At 40.3% G+C, this 19,619-nt stretch overlaps 1 protein-coding gene across 8 annotated transcripts in view; it reads left to right on the plus strand.

The window, feature by feature from the left end:
* LOC147309435 (DENN domain-containing protein 5B-like) overlaps positions 1–19,619 on the plus strand; it is an 82,383-nt gene that overhangs the window by 47,190 nt on the left and 15,574 nt on the right. For 5 of the 8 annotated variants that reach the window (XM_086269017.1, XM_086269010.1, XM_086269012.1 and 2 more), the window contains 6 exons: positions 7,666–7,853; positions 11,971–12,546; positions 13,449–13,680; positions 18,211–18,361; positions 18,889–18,979; positions 19,242–19,349. In XM_086269017.1, the coding sequence (XP_086125143.1) occupies positions 7,666–7,853; positions 11,971–12,546; positions 13,449–13,680; positions 18,211–18,361; positions 18,889–18,979; positions 19,242–19,349 (1,346 nt within the window). The remainder of the gene's footprint in view (positions 1–7,665; positions 7,854–11,970; positions 12,547–13,448; positions 13,681–18,210; positions 18,362–18,888; positions 18,980–19,241; positions 19,350–19,619) is intronic. The other 3 variants (XM_086269016.1, XM_086269015.1, XM_086269014.1) reach the window with 1 other exon arrangement.

A 19,619-nucleotide genomic window follows, 5' to 3' on the forward strand; every position in this document is an offset into this window, starting at 1 on the left:
CTTATTTTAGTAATATCTTATGTTGCCTTATGAACAATTGTTACACTACTGTAACATTATACAGTAGTGGGAAAAATGTTTGCCGCCTTCCTGATTTCCTATTTTTTCTATGTTAGTAACACTTAAATGTTTCTAAATTTCTAAATGAAGGTTTATTATTATTAAAGGGGAAGAAATCCAACCCTGCACAGCCCTGTGTGGAAAGTGGGAAAATACTTTCAATTCAATTCAATTTTATTTATATGGCACCAAATCACAACAACAGTCACCTCAAGGGGCTTTATATTGTAAGGTAGACCCTACAATAATACATGCAGACAACAATTATATGACCACCTATGAGCAAGCACTTTGGCAACAGTGGGAAGGAAAAACTCCCTTTTAACAGGAAGAAACCTCCAGCAGAACCAGGCTCAGGGAGGGGCGGGGCCATCTGCTGCAAGTAGCCAGGACCAGTAGCAAAGGTAACTTTGTGGACTCACGAGACAAAAGTTGAACTTTTTGGAAGGCGTGTGTCACACTGCATAATGCAGCGTTTCAGAAAAGGGACATAGCAGCAGTAAAAGATGGTGGTGGTCGTGTGATGGGGCTGTTTTGTTGCATCAGGACCTGGAAGACTTGCTGTGGTCCCTAGCTTTTGGTCACTGTAAGATGATGGCACATTTTCATTTTTAATCATTGTTATGTTGCCAGTTTGTGGGTAGCTAACATATGATCAGCATATTTTGGTTTCATTTCCAAAATTGGGACAATTCAGCGTCCTGGGTGCCGGCGGAGTTAAATTATGTTAAAGATGCATCTGTCTTGGCAGTAGTTGGATCTCCACTCCACAGCCATCTGATAATCTGCTGGTCTGGCACACTGTGAGGATATGGGCTCAGATGACAAAACACTTCTGTCTGACTGATTTGTCTTGTTTGAGTCCAATCGCATCAAATGACCCTTTCTAACCATCTACAAGCAATCCTGTATTTCAAGATTGGCGTGGACGGAGCACTAGGTGCTTTAATGATTTGTTCACTGATAATAACTTAGCATCTTTTATGAAACTCTCTGAAAATTCACATTTATTCAGGCGTCTTCAGATTAGACACTTTCTTCAGTCTTAGATGTCGAACTTTCCTGAGGTACTTTGAAGACGGCAGATATGTTCCTAACTTTGCGTCCAACTCAGAAAGGGTTAATATCTGCTATCTGTCACATGCTGGTGGGCATTAAAGGCCCTTCGATTGTCAGGCATTAAACTGCTTGTGAGCAGGACTTAAGCATGTCTCTGTCTGAGGATATGTGAGATTCAATATTTAAGTTGATAAATTCAGCATCCTTCTGTCCCGACCCACTCGCACTGGCTGAGAGATCTGATGTCCTGTCTAAGCCTGGAAAAGATCTGTTCTGATTAGCGATACCAGCAAAACATACAAACAGCTGTGAGGGTCCTTGCTGAAATATTTGCAAATCTCCAGGCCCTGAGTTCATCACTGCTCTATGAGCCTGCATGTAGATATTCATTTGTTTATTCTTATATATTCTTATTCTATATTATTTTTTCTACATATATATTTCTCTATTTAACTGCCACCTTAACAATAACTAAGTTTAGCTCTGTTCTTTCTTAGAATCTAAGACCTCATTGCAATATGCTTTTTTCCCCTTTCACAACCTCTGCGATGTTTTCTTTTTTATTGTGCTTGTTATTAATGTGTGTGTATTCTGTTTGGTTAACCTCAATAAAAATATTTGAGAAAAAAATGAAATCAAATTCAATTAATCAACTTCAGAGGTTTCAGTGGATACATTTTTGTCTTCACTCTATTATGCTATGACGTCGTTTCTTACTTTGAGGCCTTTTAGCCACTGGAAGCTATTGTAAGGCTTTCTGTCTGGTTGCCAGAAGTTGTGGATGTCTGTGGAGAAAATTTGTTTCAGAATCAGAATACTTTATTCATCCCGAGGGAAATTAGGGTTACAGCAGGCAGCACGCTAATGGCGCATGCGCACTCACAAAGGAACCTTCTGACCAACTTTACACAAACATCACATTGGGCAGACATGTCAGAAGGTAGGCTGATAGGAAAAAACAACGAAAATACACTACATGAGGTAAGAGGAGGAGAAAAAAACTCCACTCAGACTGAGCTCCTAGTGGGAGAAATTCAAATTCAAATTCAAATTTTATTTGTCACGTACACAGTCATACACAGTACGATATGTAGTGAAATGCTTGGACAACTGCTCGTGACCTAAAGAGAACAAAAAAGGAAAAGGCTATGAATAAGATAGGAAATAAATATGAAAAATTAAAAAGGGTAAATTTAACTAGGAAGGAATAAAATATAAATTAAGGTTAAAAATGAAATAACTGTACAACACAAATTAGAATGAAGGGTAAATTTAACTGGGAAAGAATAAGATAAAATATATAAATTAAAGTTGAAAATAAAATAACTGTACAACAAAATACACAATATAGAACTATATAAGAATGTATGAAGAAATCTAAATATAAATAAATATATACACAATAACAGCAGCTGTACAAGTATTAACCGGAAATGAAGAATATAGTGACCAGTGTTGTGCAAAACCAAAGTCCAGAAAGTCCAGTGTGTGTGTAAGAACCATATGTGTGGGTCAGTACTGTGTGGTGGTGTGATTGAGAGACCGTATCGCCTGCGGGAAGAAGCTCCTCCTCAGTCTCTCTGTGTTGGTCTTCAGGGAGCGGAATCGCTTTCCTGACCTCAGCAGAGAGAACAGTCTGTTGTTGGGATGGCTGAGGTCCTTCACGATCTTCCTGGCCTTGGTCCAGCACCGCCTGCTGTAGATTGAGTGCAGGTCAGGGAGCTCGGAGCGGATGGTGCGCTCAGCTGACCGCACAACCCTCTGTAGAGCTCGTCTGTCCTGCATGGTGCTGTTCCCGAACCAGGTTAAGATGTTTCCCGCCAGGATGCTCTCTATGGTGGACGAGTAAAAGTTCCTGAGCACCTTGGAGGGCAGTTGGAAGTCTCTCAAGCGTCTGAGGTGGTAGAGACGCTGTCGGGCCTTTTTCACCACGGTGTTGATGTGACAGGACCATGACAGGTCCTGCGTGATGTGAACTCCGAGGTATTTGAAGCTGTCCACTCTCTCCACTGGGCACTCGTTGATGACGGGGGTCTGGTAGTTCCTCTCCTGCTTAGTGCTGAAGTCCACTATCAGCTCCTTTGTCTTACTGACGTTTAGAAGGAGGTTGTTCCTCTGGCACCAGTTCTCCAGAACAGTTTGATAACAGAAAAGAAAACATACTGTTCCTGTTTTCTATACTTTGAAGCGGAGAAGCATTAGAAACTTGTAAAGTAAAAACTCAGATGAAAACAGAGAACACTGTAATGAGGCTTTATGTGCATATCACACTCAGATACACAGTGATCAGATTTCCCTGCTTCTAGGATTCCTTTCATTTATTATTGACAGCTGCAGTGAGACGCAGTGTGTGCGTTCCTCACTGTGTTAGAGTATTAGAGCCAAATGCAGAGAATCTAGTGTGTAGACTGAGATCATTATTTGTCCTACATTCCTCAGTCATACTCTTTTGCAGTTTCAGTGCAGCTTCAGCACTCTCTCTGCAGCTTGTTTATCTTCTGTGCATGATGAGTCATGCAAAAAGAAGCTGTTAGCTCATATACCAGACCTTCAACTCCAAATCAAAAAACGCCAGTTTTAAAGGCGGCATTCATAACAACCATCAGAAACTACCTCTAGGAGGTCCAGGTTCTCTGTAGGCACGTAGAAATCGCTCGTGTAAATAAATGAAGAGGAAAACCCTTTTTTAGTTTGTGAGTCACGTTTGATTAAATGGGATTCTGATAAATGTCGTAAGGAGTTATCTGTCCAGACAGAACAAACTCTGCTGAAAGAGGGACATTTAACTTCTCAACTTTGAGGCAAGCAATTGAAGTGGGCATCAATGAGAGTGACCAAAAACTCGACTCCCTCACTATAGATGTCAAAGTTGTCCCAGTGATCCTTTCTACATTTGTAAAATCTTGTCTGGTTCCATTGTTCTGGCATCTTCACTCTCTGGATCTGATCACGCACCTCACTGTGTATTGTTCTTAGTAAAGAAAAGGTTTTTCAACACATTTTAGTGTGAGCTTGTTAGTAAAGATGATTCTTGTGGCCCTTCCGAGTCACATTTATTCTGCAAAGGAGATTTGCTGCGAGAATGTGAGGTTTGCATTTAAAATGTTTGCATTACAAAAAAAATTATATTAAAAGTGTCAAATGACATATATGATAAAACATTAATAGCTGCAAAGACGGTGTGCTTAACCGACTGAGTTAATGATGTCAGACTTTAACAAGCACTGAAGCTTTTGCTCCAAATTAAAGGCAAATAAAAACCTTTTCATCTGTGCAGTCATGAAGACACTATGACTGTGCATATGTCAACGTGATTTCCTTGTTTCAGCATGTTCTGAGGTTACCGTCAAAGTCAATTTAGGTCAACAAACTTTCTTACAGAATACAAATTCACGAGTGCAAATTCCAGAAAGACTGTGTGTTTAAGCTGCAGTTGAACTGCTACATTTAATGTTAGCTTAAGTTTAATATGCTTATAGGTACTTTTGTTTCTGCCACAAGTTTAAAATCAAGGATTTGAAATCATGAATTAGGCCGGTTTCTGCAATTACTTTCTTTGAAAATCCACAATAATACTCAATAATACAAACTGATTAAAAATGAGCATATTCCTCGTCTTTTTACATTCTGCACAGATTACACAAACACGAGTGATCAAAAAAAGTTGAGTAATTATGTGCGTACAGAAATATACCAACTTCATATGTAATGGCGCTGTAGGCAGGGAAACATGGAACAGTGCTACACGTTAATGAGCTGCTGTCCTGCCGTGTCGTTATTGATTGCGTTAATAATAAGCTAGCCGTTATTATTAAGCACTGTGGCATGGCGGTTAGCACTGTCGGCTCACAGCAAGAAGATCCTGAGTTCAATTCCACTATCAGGGGTCTTACTGTGTGAAGGTTGTGTGTCTCCACGTGCTCCAGCTTCCTCTCACAGTCCAAAGACATGCAGTTAGAGAACGGAAGGATTAGTCAAGATTCTATATTCGTCACATGCAGTGAAAGTGTTTAATAATGTTCACATTCCTACTCAGAGTCTCTGACTTTGGCAACCACTCAAAGAAAGAAAAAAATGTGTAGATGCTAAAAAACTTCCAGCAGCAGAAGGTCGGTGGATCAATCACAGGCCAAAGATGGAACCACTGACCTCACTGGATGTTGATGGGACCACTGCAGGAGATTCACAGGTGTTTTGTAGATACACCTTAAGAATCTGTCTGCAGTTATTCTCTATATACAGAAATTGCTTGAACTGCTTAAAAAGCATCAGACAGAGCCAGGTGCCTGTGTGCACTAACACTGCACTGATGCAAATGTCATTTCCTGTCCTGACCTTCACAAGAACTGTTAGTCTGTTTGCTGTTTAAGGTGCGGCCAGCGTTTTCACACAGTGTGATTAATCAGCGTGTTTGACTTGTCATGGGATGACAACTTGCTTCCTGACAGTAACAGCTGTTTACCACAGACTTGCTCACTTCTTGCCTTGTGAGACTGAGCTGCTGGTCTTTATCAGGCCCTAATGCACCGTTACAGTTTCACAATGACTTGACCTGTTTCGTCTTGTTTTTCAGTTCTATAACAACAACAGCAACCCTGAGCCCTGTCACTGCTGGGGCTTTCCAAAATATATCTGAAGGTGCCTCGAGTTAGCAAGTTTAAAGTCTGTCAGTGTGAGTAAAGGGAAGAGGAGGGAATTTATGAGATACTGCACCTCGCCACTTAAGTCAGATTAGAACAGCAAGTGTTGATGACTAAAGTAGAACAGCTGAACTTGTTATTTTAAAGCTAAAGAGAGCAAATAGGATGAGACATGCTGCAACATTAAGAAACAGGAGTGTTTCTGTGAGATTTGCTTGCTGTGTTCCCCACACAAAGGAGAAACTTTGAACATGTACAGACATATGAAAAATATGCTCACACGCCTACAGGTAGGAGCTTCAAAACCTGGCTTGTCTCTTTCCCACAAAAACATTTATTATTTACTCAGATTTTCACTTTGAGAATGCGTCCTTATGCCTCATTCACCCCTAAATTTAACACTTGCCTCGGATGGATCGGAGAGCAACTTGGGGTTAATATTGCCAAAGGCAATCCCCGTCTGCAGACTGGAGCAGACGGGGATCAAACCACCAGTCTTCTGATTAGTAGTAGCTCAACTTCCTGAGCTACAGCCAACCTGTAAATCGTGCTTTGATTAAGTGCAGTTATTTTAGATTTGCATGAAAGGTAATCTTCATATATGTGTTATAATGCAGTTTAAAAAGTAGGCCCAAACCTCAGCACTGCGCCAACTTAGCCCCACATTTTACTCCGTACCATATGGCCCCGTATGCCAATAGTGCCCAGTACCATGATGTGTACGAGGGGCTTTGAATACCACGAGAGCTTTAACATACACAAGTGTCTGCTGTGGTAGCAGCTTTAGTAACTTCTAGCAACTCTGCCTGTGGAGGTTCTTAATGACGATGGGAAAAGTGTTTGCCCTCTTCCTGATTACTTCTTTTGGCATATTTGTCACAACTTTATGTTTTAGATCATCAAACAAATTTGAATCTTAAACAAAGCTTAAGTAAATACAAAATGCACTTTTTAAATAATGACTGAAAAAAGGCGATCCTGACCCACTTGATGCTGTTTGAAAAAGTAATTTCCTTGTAAACCTAATCAAGCCTTTGTGATAATTGGTCATGAGTCTTTAACATCAGTTGCCATTGCAGAATTGCAGAAGCTGGTTCCACAGAAGAGGGGCCTGGAAACTGAAGTGCTCCTAGCTGCCGTTCTTCTTCTTCTTTATTTAAGAACAGACTAGAATACGTGTATATGCTGCCCCCTTTAGTTTCAGAACAATTGCACCCTTGGTTTGCTGCCTGTGGTATTTACCTTAGTAAAAAAAACATCAAGTACTATTGCAGATTCCAAAATTTGCCTTTGAGAGGAATCACACGTATTGGTTCTTTAGACATCACTAATTCTCCCAACACAAAAGAAAAAGACCTATTGCCTCACTTTTTATTTGAGTGTGTGACATTTATTCTAACATGTATTTTACACACTTACCTAGAGCAGCTGTGCTTATAATTGTTTCCAAGTGTGTGTGTGTGTGTGTTTATATAGACATTTAAACACAATTGTAAATACATTCTGCTTCTAGAAACGGACGTTTTCCGATAAGTGAACCAGCTGTATCTCCGACACGCAGACTGTGGTTAAGACTTTGGAAACCTTCAGTGAAGGTGCACATACAGATCGGGAGATGCTGGCTGAGCCAGGGGGAGTGGACCATAGGAGAGGAGAGGATGATGAATTCATGAAACCTTAGTTATGTTTCCTCCAAGTGGACTTTTCACTCAGGCCATAATGATGAAATCTGATTGAACTGCTGCTGAACTCAGCCTGCAAGACACTGTAGCAGTGCTTGTGTGGTGTTTGGTGGAGCTTAGCGTGAATTTAGGATCATCAGAGTGCAATTTTACAACTGACATGAAACTACGTGTTGCTGTAATGCTCTTGTCTCACATCACACTTCTTTCTCTGTGTTTCTCAGACTACCAGCGGTTGATGACAGTGGCAGAGGGCATCACCACCCTCCTATTTCCCTTCCAGTGGCAGCACGTCTATGTTCCCATCCTGCCAGCCTCCCTCCTTCATTTCCTAGATGCACCTGTTCCCTACCTGATGGGCCTGCAGTCCAAAGAGGGCACTGACCGCTCCAAACTTGAGCTTCCTCAGGAGGTACAACATCAGCCTGGGTAGCGTTAATGCACAGACCAGCCACAACATTAAAACCAGCTGTATAATATTAATTACTATCGACCAGGAGTCCTACCAGGCAGGGTACCAGTGTTGGTGTCTATGGTCTGGCACAGGATGCTGGCCGCAGATCCTTTGAGTGCTGTAGGTGTATGGTGCTTCTGTCACTGGGCTTGATCAAGCTGTGGATTCATGAAACTGCATCAACAATGGTCAGAAGGCAGCCAAGTTTGTGAACGCCGTAACTCGAGAATGAAGGATTTTCATAGTTATGTCACAGGTGCATCTCCTAGAAATTTGGGACTAGTTTAAATCTGACTCTGGGTCAGGCAGAGGTGAAAAAGTACAGACGTTCTGTATTTAAGTAGAAGCGCAGATACTCCGGTAAATATCAAATTACTGAATCAAGAGGATGACTTCACACATGAGTACTGTCAGGGGTCAACGTGAGATACAGAATGTGCTGTGGCTCAGCACAGGGAAAAGAGTCACAGCTCACAGTCATTTCTAATGTGAGTTTCAGTAGATTTCCTTTGGTCTGCTGCTCTGTGTGGATTTACAAAACTGATTTCAACAAGATGTAAGCAGATGTTTCACAAGCTATAAGACAAAATGTCTTAAATTTGTCAGTTACTGAGCCGTCCTTACCTTTAAATCCAACCTCTCTTCTTCCTCTCCTGTCCTGTCTTTCTCATCTTTATTTCTGACTGAAGTTGTCTCTCACTCTTTCTCTGTGTTTGTTGATGTTTGTGCAGACATTGGATGCCCCTTAACCCTTTAAAGCCGGTCAGAGCAGCACGCTCCGTTTTGCGTAACTATTTTTAAATCCCTGTAGAACCTGAACCGTGTAAGCTAGCGCAATGATTTTTTTTGCATATGAAACCGGAGGAGTTGTACTTACATCTTATGCCATCAGCTTGTCCTCGGTCACGGTTTCCTTCCACATAAAGCTTTGCAAAAACTGCATAAAAAGCGCTTGCAGGAACTAAAACATAATATTCCAGAAACAGGTTTTGCTGATCTGATCAGCTGTTCGTAACCTTCCCACATTGAAAAAGACGTCAACGCGAACGATCGCATGTCCGCCATTTCCTGCCCAAAACCGGAAGTGACACCATTTTGCGGAAAATGTAGGTTTTTTTTTACTTGTAGGCCTTAAAAGCCTATACTGGTGTTTTTATAAGTCATGTTTGACTTTATGCTTTTCTGAATAGTTTCTGGGATGTTTAGAACTCGAATTGCACTGCTGGAAATAGTTTATTTGATGCACCTGCTGTTTTCTTTGCAAATTTGCATCATAGGATTGTTTTTCGTTTTTCCTGCAGTATATAAAAATTGGTGTATCTCCAAAATAAAACTATGAAGACACTCAAAATAAATTTCCTGTTGTTGTAAACTATTTTTTGCAACTTTATTGTATTTAAAGTTTTGAGGGATAAACCTCTTAAATTTCTCCAAGTAGAAATATATGTAAAAAAACCCAAAAACGATTTTCTAATTTTTTGTAGTTTATTGCACTTTTTTGCAATTAATGTAATTACTATGGACTTAATGCATACATATTATTAAAATATGGGCTATAACAGTTGTATTGATGTATCGCAACTTGAAATGCTCCCAAAAATGGCACTACAGCATGTAAAAAAAAAAAATAAAAATAATATAAGCTCTGGTGGACTTGGTTCTATAGTAGGTCTTAAAGGGTTAAAAAAACATTATTCTCTTTAAATAAACCTAGAGTAACAGGCATGTTTAAAATGTAGGGAGTAAAAGTTGTCAGAAGAAAAATACAGATACCTGAAAATTCTACATAAATACAGTAACGAAGTACTTTGTTATGTCCCACCTAAGAGGTCAGAGGTCAGGTTTTCTGAAACTCTTGTGAACACAAAACTCCAGAAAGATGTCACCTAGGATTTTTGCATTTACACCAGATCAGGATGTCATCTGTATTTTTATAAAAATGTTCCTTTTCGGAGCACCCAAACTGAAAAGCTTGTAACAGGAAATTGTAATAACATAGAACTTAATTTATAATTTCACATCTTCTAGTTTCTGTTCAGGTGTGTAGGTAACCTCCTTTAAGTCTAACCACACACACACACACACACACACACACACACACACACACACACACACACACACACACACACAAAACAAACACACTTGCACATTTAAATGAGCATGGCACACATTTTACTTATTAAACCAGAAAAAAACTGAATCAAACTTTATTAATAATGGTTCCGTTTGATCAAGTCTCTATAAGGACACAGCAGCCAGCTCAGCTGGATGAAATACAGTCTTTATGTTGTCTTTGTTCTGGATCTGCTATCTTTATCTTTGTATTTATTGTAGTTTTAGTTTATAAAAGCCTAACATGCAGTTTTAATGCTTTATAATGCTACAATGCTGTTCTTCTTTATTGGATGAGGTGATGTTTTTTTTAACTGTATCATCCCCTGCACTATATTCAATTCAATTCAATTCAATTTTATTTATATAGCATCAAATCACAACAAAAGTCGCCTCAAGGTGCTTCATAGGTACAGAGAAAAACCCAACAATCATATGACCCCCTATGAGCAAGCACTTTGGCGACAGTGGGAAGGAAAAACTCCCTTTTAACAGGAAGAAACCTCCGGCAGAACCAGGCTCAGGGAGGGGCGGGGCCATCTGCTGTGATTGGTTGGGGAGAGAGAAGGAAGACAGGATAAAGACATGCTGTGGAAGAGAGACAGAGATTAATAACAGATATGATTCAATGCAGAGAGGTCTATTAATACATAGTGAGTGAGAAAGGTGACTGGAAAGGAAAAACTCAGTGCATCATGGGAATCCCCCGGCAGCCTACATCTATTACAGTATAACTAAGGGAGGATTCAGGGTCACCTGGTCCAGCCCTAACTATATGCTTTACCAAAGAGGAAAGTTTGAAGCCTGATCTTGAAAGTAGAGATAGTGTCTGTCTCCTGAATCCAAACTGGAAGCTGGTTCCACAGAAGAGGGGCCTGAAAACTGAAGGCTCTGCCTCCCATTCTACTTTTAAATACTCTAGGAACAACAAGTAGGCCTGCAGAGCGAGAGCGACGTGCTATAGACATATAAATAAACTGATATGAAATAATTAAATGAAAAACAGTCAGTTTCCTTGTTATCGTTAAATTCACCTCAAGGCAGAGCCAGACAGGAGTAGTCTTTTATTGCTTTGTCACTTTTCAGCCTCAGTCAGACAGTGAGGAGGTGAATGTGTCTTTTTCTAACCCTGTTTATTAAAAACGTGAGCATGAGAGATGTTTGGCTCTGTTACACTGTGCCTTTCTCTGCCTGCAAGTATAGCTATGAGAGGCCAGAGCCAAACGAACGTTTCTGTAAACTTAATTCAACAAGTTGGTTTTTGGTTGTGTCTGTATGCTTACAGTCTCATGGGCTCACGTGCCTTACTGCTATCTCACAGAACTCCACGTACATCTCACCTAATTTCGATGTCTGTTTTTACACTCATTCAATATTCTCACCCAAACCTTCTTTTACTTTGCTCAGTGAGATTTACTACATTTAGAAGTCAGCAAACAGGAATTGCACTTGGACATTCAATCAATTAACAACTAAGAAATTCCCCCAGCTGTGGTGTACGTCGGTCTGTTTGGCAACATTTTTATAGTCCTTGTAAAACGTTTTAAATTGAGAGGTCCTTTAGCAGTCTGTATTCTGTGATATGTAGAAGCTCATTTCTACATGTTTAGTGTTTCTAGAGGTTTTGCTTTAATCCCCCATGAGGCGTGATGCAAATTCCATCCTATCACATTTGGATTGGTGTCTGAATATATGCTGTTATTCCATTGGCCTATATTCTCGACACTCCATATCCCAACCCCCATCATACCTCCACCTCCTAAAAACGATCTGTCTTTACTAATCCTGCCTCCACCAGCTGTTTCTCCTGTCTGCAGTGCACAGAAGACACATCGATCCAATGTCTGCGGTGAACACATTTGAATTCACTTGTTGTGCCAACAGAAATGCACATCACAGAACTGAAACTTGCACCATTAGAGTTTATTTCAGAGCCTAATAAAAACGTGTTTTCCTCTCACAGGCCAACCTGTGTTTTGTGGATATTGACAACCACTCCATCGAGCTTCCAGAGGACTTCCCTCAGTTCCCAAACAAGACCGAATTCATCCAGGAGCTCACTGAGGTGTTATTAAGCTTTGGCTTCTCTGCCAACACTGGCGCCCCGCCCCGGACCCGCTCCAGTCCTGGCAGCACCTCGTCCACCCCAGGAAGGGAACGCAAATCCGCCACCCTTCGACAGCTAGAGGACGATGGACGTAATGGCAATCTGGCAGGAGAGGAGTTAGTGGTGCTGGAGCTGCTGCAGGGAAATGCTACGCTGGAGAGACTGCAGGCACTGACTAAACGCACTGGGGTGACTGTGGCACGTGTGGAAGCCCTGAGGGCTGGAGTCAAAGGTCAGCCCACCGACGGAGGAAACCAAACAGGAGGTGAAGAAGAGGAGCTAAGGAACGCCAAACTGAACGTTCAGCTGAGGGAGGTGTTCGCCAGCCGCTTCACTACCATGTTTGCAGACTATGAATCGTTTGTTATCCAGAGCGCTCCTGATCTGGAGTCCTGGCTCACTAACAGGGAGCAGATGCACAACTTTGACAAGGTGATCAAGGTTTTCTTTCCCGTTGTGCCTCAGTCAGAAATATGTTTGTAAAAAGGTCGTACCTTATTGGAAAACAAGTGTTGTACTCAACGTTTTCATGGTATTTGTAAAAGAGGCATTTTTCTTCTTACCAGTTCCTTTTTTTCCAAGTCCCAAGATGTTTTAGTTATTATTGGACAGAAGTACAAAATGATATCAAAAGAACATGAGGCCAAAATAACAAACAAACCACAATATAACCAAGAAATAACTAAAAAAAACAGCAGCTTACCTCCCTAAAATGACATAAACAGGAGGAAACAGTTTCCAAATAAGTTGTAGTTCATCTCACTTGGTAGTGATTTAAAAAGCAAAAGAACAAATGGAAAGAAGGGCATATCTAAGGGAAGGACAGTGGATCATAAGAAAAGCCAGAGGATTTATCATGAATTAGCTGGAGATCATCCATAATTGGAAGAAATGATAGCGTAGTCTCTTTGGACTCTATTTTCTTTGTTCTGTTTATTTGTGAAACCTGTTAGTTCCTGTTACTGTTTCCTATTAAAGTATTTTATGTAAGAATGGACAGTATTTTAAACTGAAGAATCAGTCTGCATATTTTCAGTCAATGTTTAGTGCTGATTAGACTTATTTATTTCATTGTGTTGTTTTCCTTTCTGTTAAAATTCTATATTTACATTTTCCTGGCATTTGTGGTTTAAGGCTAGCTTTGTTTATTACAAACAAATTGTTGTCTGAAAGTGGGCTCTTTCTCCCTGTGCTTGCCGTAGGGGATTGTTTTATAGTTGAGGTTTTTCTATAATATTGTGCTGTCTTTACCTTAAAATCTAAAGTTACTAAAGATGCTATATAAATGACATTGAACTGCACAGTACTGAAAATACATATGCTCTTGTGAACAGGCTTCATTCCTGTCAGACCAGCCAGAGCCCTACCTTCCCTTTCTGTCTCACTTCATCGAGACACAGATGTTTGCCACCTTCATCGACAACAAGATCATGTCTCAGTGGGAGGAGAAGGAGCCTATGCTCCATGTCTTTGACACTCGTATTGACAAGGCACGCCTCTATAATATCCGTGCTCCCAGTCTCCGGTCGTCCTGCTACCAGAGGTGCTCCATCCTCAAAGAGTCTGGTAAGCTCAGATGGGGACGTGTGTGTGAGAGATTTATTTCTGTGTGAACATGGTTCAGATTGTTGGTTTGAGAAGCATGTGTTGTGAAAATGAAAATATTCCAGGCTAATTAACTTTCTCACTGAAGTGAAATAAGTCTTTTCAGTGCCTGCTTTCAGTGGAAGAGTTGTTATATGTAAGTAGTGTTTGCTCAGAGATTATGCAAAAATGTTGATACATTTCTTTATATTTTGCTTATGAAATGGGAATTAGCTCAGTGATTGATGCAAAGTTGCAGTTACCATGTAAACCATGTACAAACATAGATGGAAGATGTTTGTACAGCTCTTATCAAGTTTGAAAGCCAATCTTTATTCTTCATCACAGCTTGTTTTGGAATTTCTTTGAATATTCTTCAGGAATAGTCATCTAGACTCCTTGAAGGACATGCTACAGCTCTTCTTTGGATGTTGTGTGCCTGTTGTTACTTCTCTGTCAACATAATCCCATACTGCTTCAGTAATGCTGAGGTCTGTGATTGTTGTCATGCTGAAAAATGAAGTTGTTGTCTGTTAACCCTTTAAAGCCGGTCAGAGCGGGCACGCTCCGTTTTGCGTAACTATTTTTAAATCCCGGTAGCACTGCAACCACGTAAGCTAGCGCAATAATTTTTTTTGCATATGAAACCAGAGGAGTTGTACTTACATCTGATGCCATCAGCTTGTCCTCGGTCACGGTTTCCTTCCACATATAAAAACTGCATAAAAAGCTCTTGCAGCAACAAAAACATAATATTCCGGAAACACGCTTCGCCGATCCGATCAGCTGTTTGTAACACTTCCTACGTCCATCAGCGCGAACTATCGCATGTCCACCATGACCTGCCCGAAACCGGAAGTGACGTCATTTTGCGGAAATGTAGTTTTTTACCATCAGGGCCTTGTGAGCCTATACTGGTGTTTTTAAAAGTTATGTTTGAGTTTATGACTTTCTGTGTCGTTTCTGGGATGCTGAGGACTCATATTGCACTGCTGGAAATAGTTTATTTTGATGCACATGCTGTTTTGGGTTTTTTTTGCAAATTTGCATTATAATATTTATTTTCGTTTTTCCTGCAGTATATAAAAATTGGTGTATTTCAAAAATAAAACTATGAAGACACTTAAAATAAATTTCCTGTGGTGGGAAACTATTTTTGCAACTTTTTTGTATTTACAGTTTTGAGGGATAAACCTCTTAAATTTCTCTAACTAGAAATATATGTTAAAAAAACAAAAACGAATTAAAATTTTTTTGTAGTTTATTGCACTTTTGCAATTTATGTAATTTCTATGCACTTAATGCATACATATTATTAAAATTTGGGCTATAATGGTTGTATTGATGTATCGCAACTTGAAATGCTCCCAAAAATGGCTCCACAGCATGTAAAAATATACTATAAGCTCTGGCAGACTTGGTTCTATGGCAGGTCTTAAAGGGTTAAACACTGTCCAGATTGTGTGGTGGATAAAAATTTGACTGTACTTTGTCACTTTCATAATTCCATTTGTTTAGATAAGATCATCTTCACACTGGCTGAAATGCAGCCCTGCACCATGACAGAACCGCAACCACAGCATAGTTTGGCAAAGCGCAACATTTTCTTCCTGTTTCCATTAGAGATGGGCTGATCCGATATTACGTATCGGTATCGGTCCGATACTGACCTAAATTACTGGATCGGATATCGGAGGGAAATAAAAAATGTAATCGATCCATTAAATATCAAAAAAGCACCTCACAAAACTTGCGACATGGCGTAACTCGGCTCATAACCGTAGCACGTCGGAGCAGTATGCATCACGTGATAGAGCGGCTGTGGCGTGTGAGACCTGTCGGCGGTCTGGTTGAGCATTTCATCTCCGAGGAAGTTATCTCAGACAGAAGTAAAGCAAGTGTGTAAGTTCATCTCTGTTTGTAAAGCATTCCCACGTTAAGCTTAACAACCGATATATGGAGCGACTGCCTCTCTCTCCCTCCCTCTCCTGTTGCTACTTTAATCATGAAACTGATCACTGATCAGCTGATCGGCTTTTCTGTCGTGAGTCTGTCTCTCTTGTTTGTTTTTGGCCCACTTTGCACCAGAAAGAGGAAACCAGCGGCTGAACAACAGCAGCACGTTTAAGCTTGATAAGCTGTTGTTAGAATTTATTTAATATTACTTTCTACACCAGGATCTTTTTCTACGTAGCTGACGGCTGGTAACTGTGCAGGGGCGGATCTAGCAAAGTTTAGCCAGGGGGGCCGATAGGGCATGAACAGGGAAAAGGGGGCACAAAGACATACTTTTCTTTCTTATTCTCATTTAAAATGTCTCGCTTTTAATAAATAATTATCTGAATCTTACATCCAAAGTTTTAATCTGATGTAAAATATACCCTAGTAAGCTATAGTACGTTTTCCTTTGGGAAGGTACCATCTGTGCAGTCTGCAATTCTGCAGAAGAAAGATGTTGAATCTATTTAATTATTCTTGGAAAATAATTTATTTCTGTGCATTTTTTTTCCACACTGCATCAAATTAAAGTTGATTACGTCGATTAAGCATCATGGGGTGGGGGGTGGTTCCTTATTTTTTATTTATTTATTTATTTTTGCTGGGAGTTTTAGAACCCTATTAGTCAGGTTGCTTACTCTTTAAAATACCAGAATAGGGAGGATGGAGCAGGTTTAAGTTTATTAGATTGATCAGTTTTGCTGAACTATGAAATATTTTGGGTGCAGTGTATTTTTTGCATACAGGTGTAACAGAATAGCTTTAGTGTTTGTTTTAAACTTGAGTATGAACTTATACAAAATGCAGCAAGATATTAAAAAAAACTGTTTTATTGATTAAAAAACACTATATCGGATTCATATCGGTATCGGTTGATATCCAAATTGATGATATTGGTATCGGACATAGAAAAGTGGTATCGTGCCATCTCTAGTTTCCATACTTCAGTTAATCCATGCACTGTCTCAGTGGAAGAATATTTGTTAAGAAGCCATTCTGAAGGGCAGGTCTTTGCTGGATTTCTTCCAGTTTCTTTAGGATATAATTTTGAGATGCTATTCATCTGCTGTGGGTTGTTTTTAGTCCTTTTGTCCCCCTCTCTAGTTTTTTTAAAAACACAACTAACAGCTCTTTGGGATCTTTTTGATGCTGCAAAAGACGATGTAATGCCTGTCAAACTGTGATTCAACTATAGAAATGAAAAATAAATTATGACTTTTTGCAAAGGCTAATGGTATCAAAGTCCTAAAGACACAAATTAAAATTGGTTCTTTGCTAAGTTACCCATTAATCTGTTGTCTATTCGTCATTGTCAGACAGTTTTAAAGTGCATTACCTCTGCCTTTGTCCGTAGTAGCTTTTTGAATCCTATCAGGCACCTGTTTAAAAAACTGTCTTGAGGCAAAGTTTCTCCCCCTTTATGACCATTTAAAACATATAAACTCATTATTAACAATTGCAAAGAATAATAACCTGGCCTTGTCTGGAATTTCGCAACATTTAGAAGACAATAAGGAGTAGTCTCTATCAGACCAGTTGTTGCTTCTAGAAATAATCCCCTTGGATGAAGTGTGGGCTGGTGCCTTGGTAGCATGCTAAAAATGCAGGACATGACACAAGAATTAGAAAAAAAGCAGGGAGCACAATGTTCTGACAGTGTTGGTGTTCTTCTGGTTTCCTGCCAGTTCTCATGATCATTGCTGAGATCGACAACAGTGGCTTATAACTCTTCACATGTCAGCTCAAGATAACGCTGTTTGTACGAGTGAGCTGCCGTGGCTCAGTGTGTTCAGTGATTCCGACTTCCATGCACTAATAGGCCAGTCCATGTGAACTGCAGTTGCCAAGGGTGACTTCATTTGCAATGGTCTGCATACTTAATTATGCAGACAATGGACAGGCCTTTCCTCTGCCTGCCTCCCTCCCTCCAGTGCCTCCACTCAGAGAACACGCCACCTGCTCTCTGAGGACTTCAGTCAGAGACAAACGCAGTATAACCACATGACAGATGAAGATGGAGTGTGTTTGCAGTCGCTGCTGTTGATGATGTTTAATCTTTAGAAGGATCAACAAGTAAGAGTCAGTCAGACCAGGTCTCTATAGAGAATGAACCACAACGTCATACATCATGCTGTGATTTAATATATAAACAGCCTGTTTTGAAGTACAGCCTAGAAGTGACACAGAATAGAACAAACAGGAAGCTGAGTCACTCTTTGCAGCAAAACGTATCTGTGAAGGACGGCGACATATCACTCAATGTCTTACATCTTAATTGCAGTTTTTTTTCCAGTGGTGTGTGTGTGTGTGTGTGTGTGTGTGTGTGTGTGTGTGTGTTCAGATAAGATGCGATCTAGATGGTGGAATCAGTAATCACATAAATCCACATGCATGCCTGCAGCGTTTAAATCTGAAATTACCTTCAGTAATGTGACACCTACTGGAATTCTCCAAATGCCATGATGGTTTCACGTCCTTACAGCGTTGTCTGAATCTGTACCGTCTTTTGTTTAGCTCAGGCCATTGAGCAGCGGCTGATGAAGATTGACCACACGGCCATCCACCCACACCTGCTGGACATGAAGATCGGTCAGGGGAAGTACGAGCAGGGGTTCTTCCCCAAACTGCAGACCGAAGTGCTCAACACAGGACCGAGCAATAACAAGTGAGTCAGCCTCCACTGTGGACAGATTTCACAGACGACAGCAGAAGCTTCAGGCTGTCTTTGTCAGAATACTCCAGTACAGTTTGAATGTAGGTTCAACAGAGATTGGTTAGATCAGGTTACACACATACAACTGAAAGCCCAGCTAGATGCACTCAGATCCTATTTCCTTTTCTCCATTTTATTCGTGTGGCATTCCATAATCAGTGATACATAACAAGCAAAACTTCAAAAATGTTGACAAATCTGTTTGCACTGCTGAAAAATCTTTATAGAATAGTTTAATAGGATTGTTTTAAGCTGCTCGTAATAATATCATCAATGTTAAAATGCAGTTCAAATCAAAGACGAAGTAAAACATAAAAAACTGTTGTGAATTAACTGCTTTACTGTTAAAGGCAAAGTTTACCTTAAATCTTAAAGTAACTTTATACAACTGATGTACTTTCTTCTCCCTTCAGTTTGACTCACAGGAGCACAGATAGTTAAAGGCTACGCAGTATATTCACAGCGTGTTTGTTCTGCAGGTGGTGTCACAAGGCAACAACAGCTCAGCGCAGAAAAGATCGCCACAGACAACAAACGGAACATCTAACCCTTGATAATGACCTGAAAGAGGTGAAAAACCATGACTGCTCCCTGGTCTCCACTGTTCTCTAACTCTCTCATCTTTATTTTCTGCTTATTGTTTTGTTCTGTTGTGTAACTACATTTATGTTTCCTTCTGTTTGAGCTTTCTTTGTTTGGTTTATGTTATGTTTATGCTACCTTCACTGTCTTCTTATGTTCCATTCTTTTGGCTCTGTCGTCTTCTATCTGGCTGTGTGTCCTGTTCCGGTCCGTCTGGGGTCGGGTTGTACCGCTCTTCCTCCTCGAGCAGGTGGAGGGCTGCCTGGTCCTACAGAATTCCATGGCATTTTGGGAGTGGGACAATGCATCCCCTCCTCCTGTCAAACCACCTAAAAAATCTGCTTCTGCTTCCTGCCTGGTATGTGCAGGAGATGCTTGTGTTTTGGATTCCCTCTCATAGCCTCCACCCTCACTTCCACCTACTTTTCCGAGGTTCCCACATTCTCTAAGGCACAATTCCTTGCTGAATAGTAAAAAATATAAAATTCTAAAGGAAAACAAGAATAAAACAAGCAAAATACAATCTTTTTGCATATCTGAGGGGTGTTTAGGCTCGGTGAGCTGCACAGTTAGCAAAGGCATATCTTCCAATTCTTTGTTTTGAATGTGCAGCAGTCAAAAATCCAGA

The sequence above is a fragment of the Aulonocara sp. 'chitande type north' Nkhata Bay genome, linkage group LG17 (assembly GCF_057382095.1).
Source record: "Aulonocara sp. 'chitande type north' Nkhata Bay isolate Kocher_YH1m ecotype deep benthic linkage group LG17, A_spYH_male_GT1.1, whole genome shotgun sequence".
Lineage (NCBI taxonomy): Eukaryota > Metazoa > Chordata > Actinopteri > Cichliformes > Cichlidae > Aulonocara > Aulonocara sp. 'chitande type north' Nkhata Bay.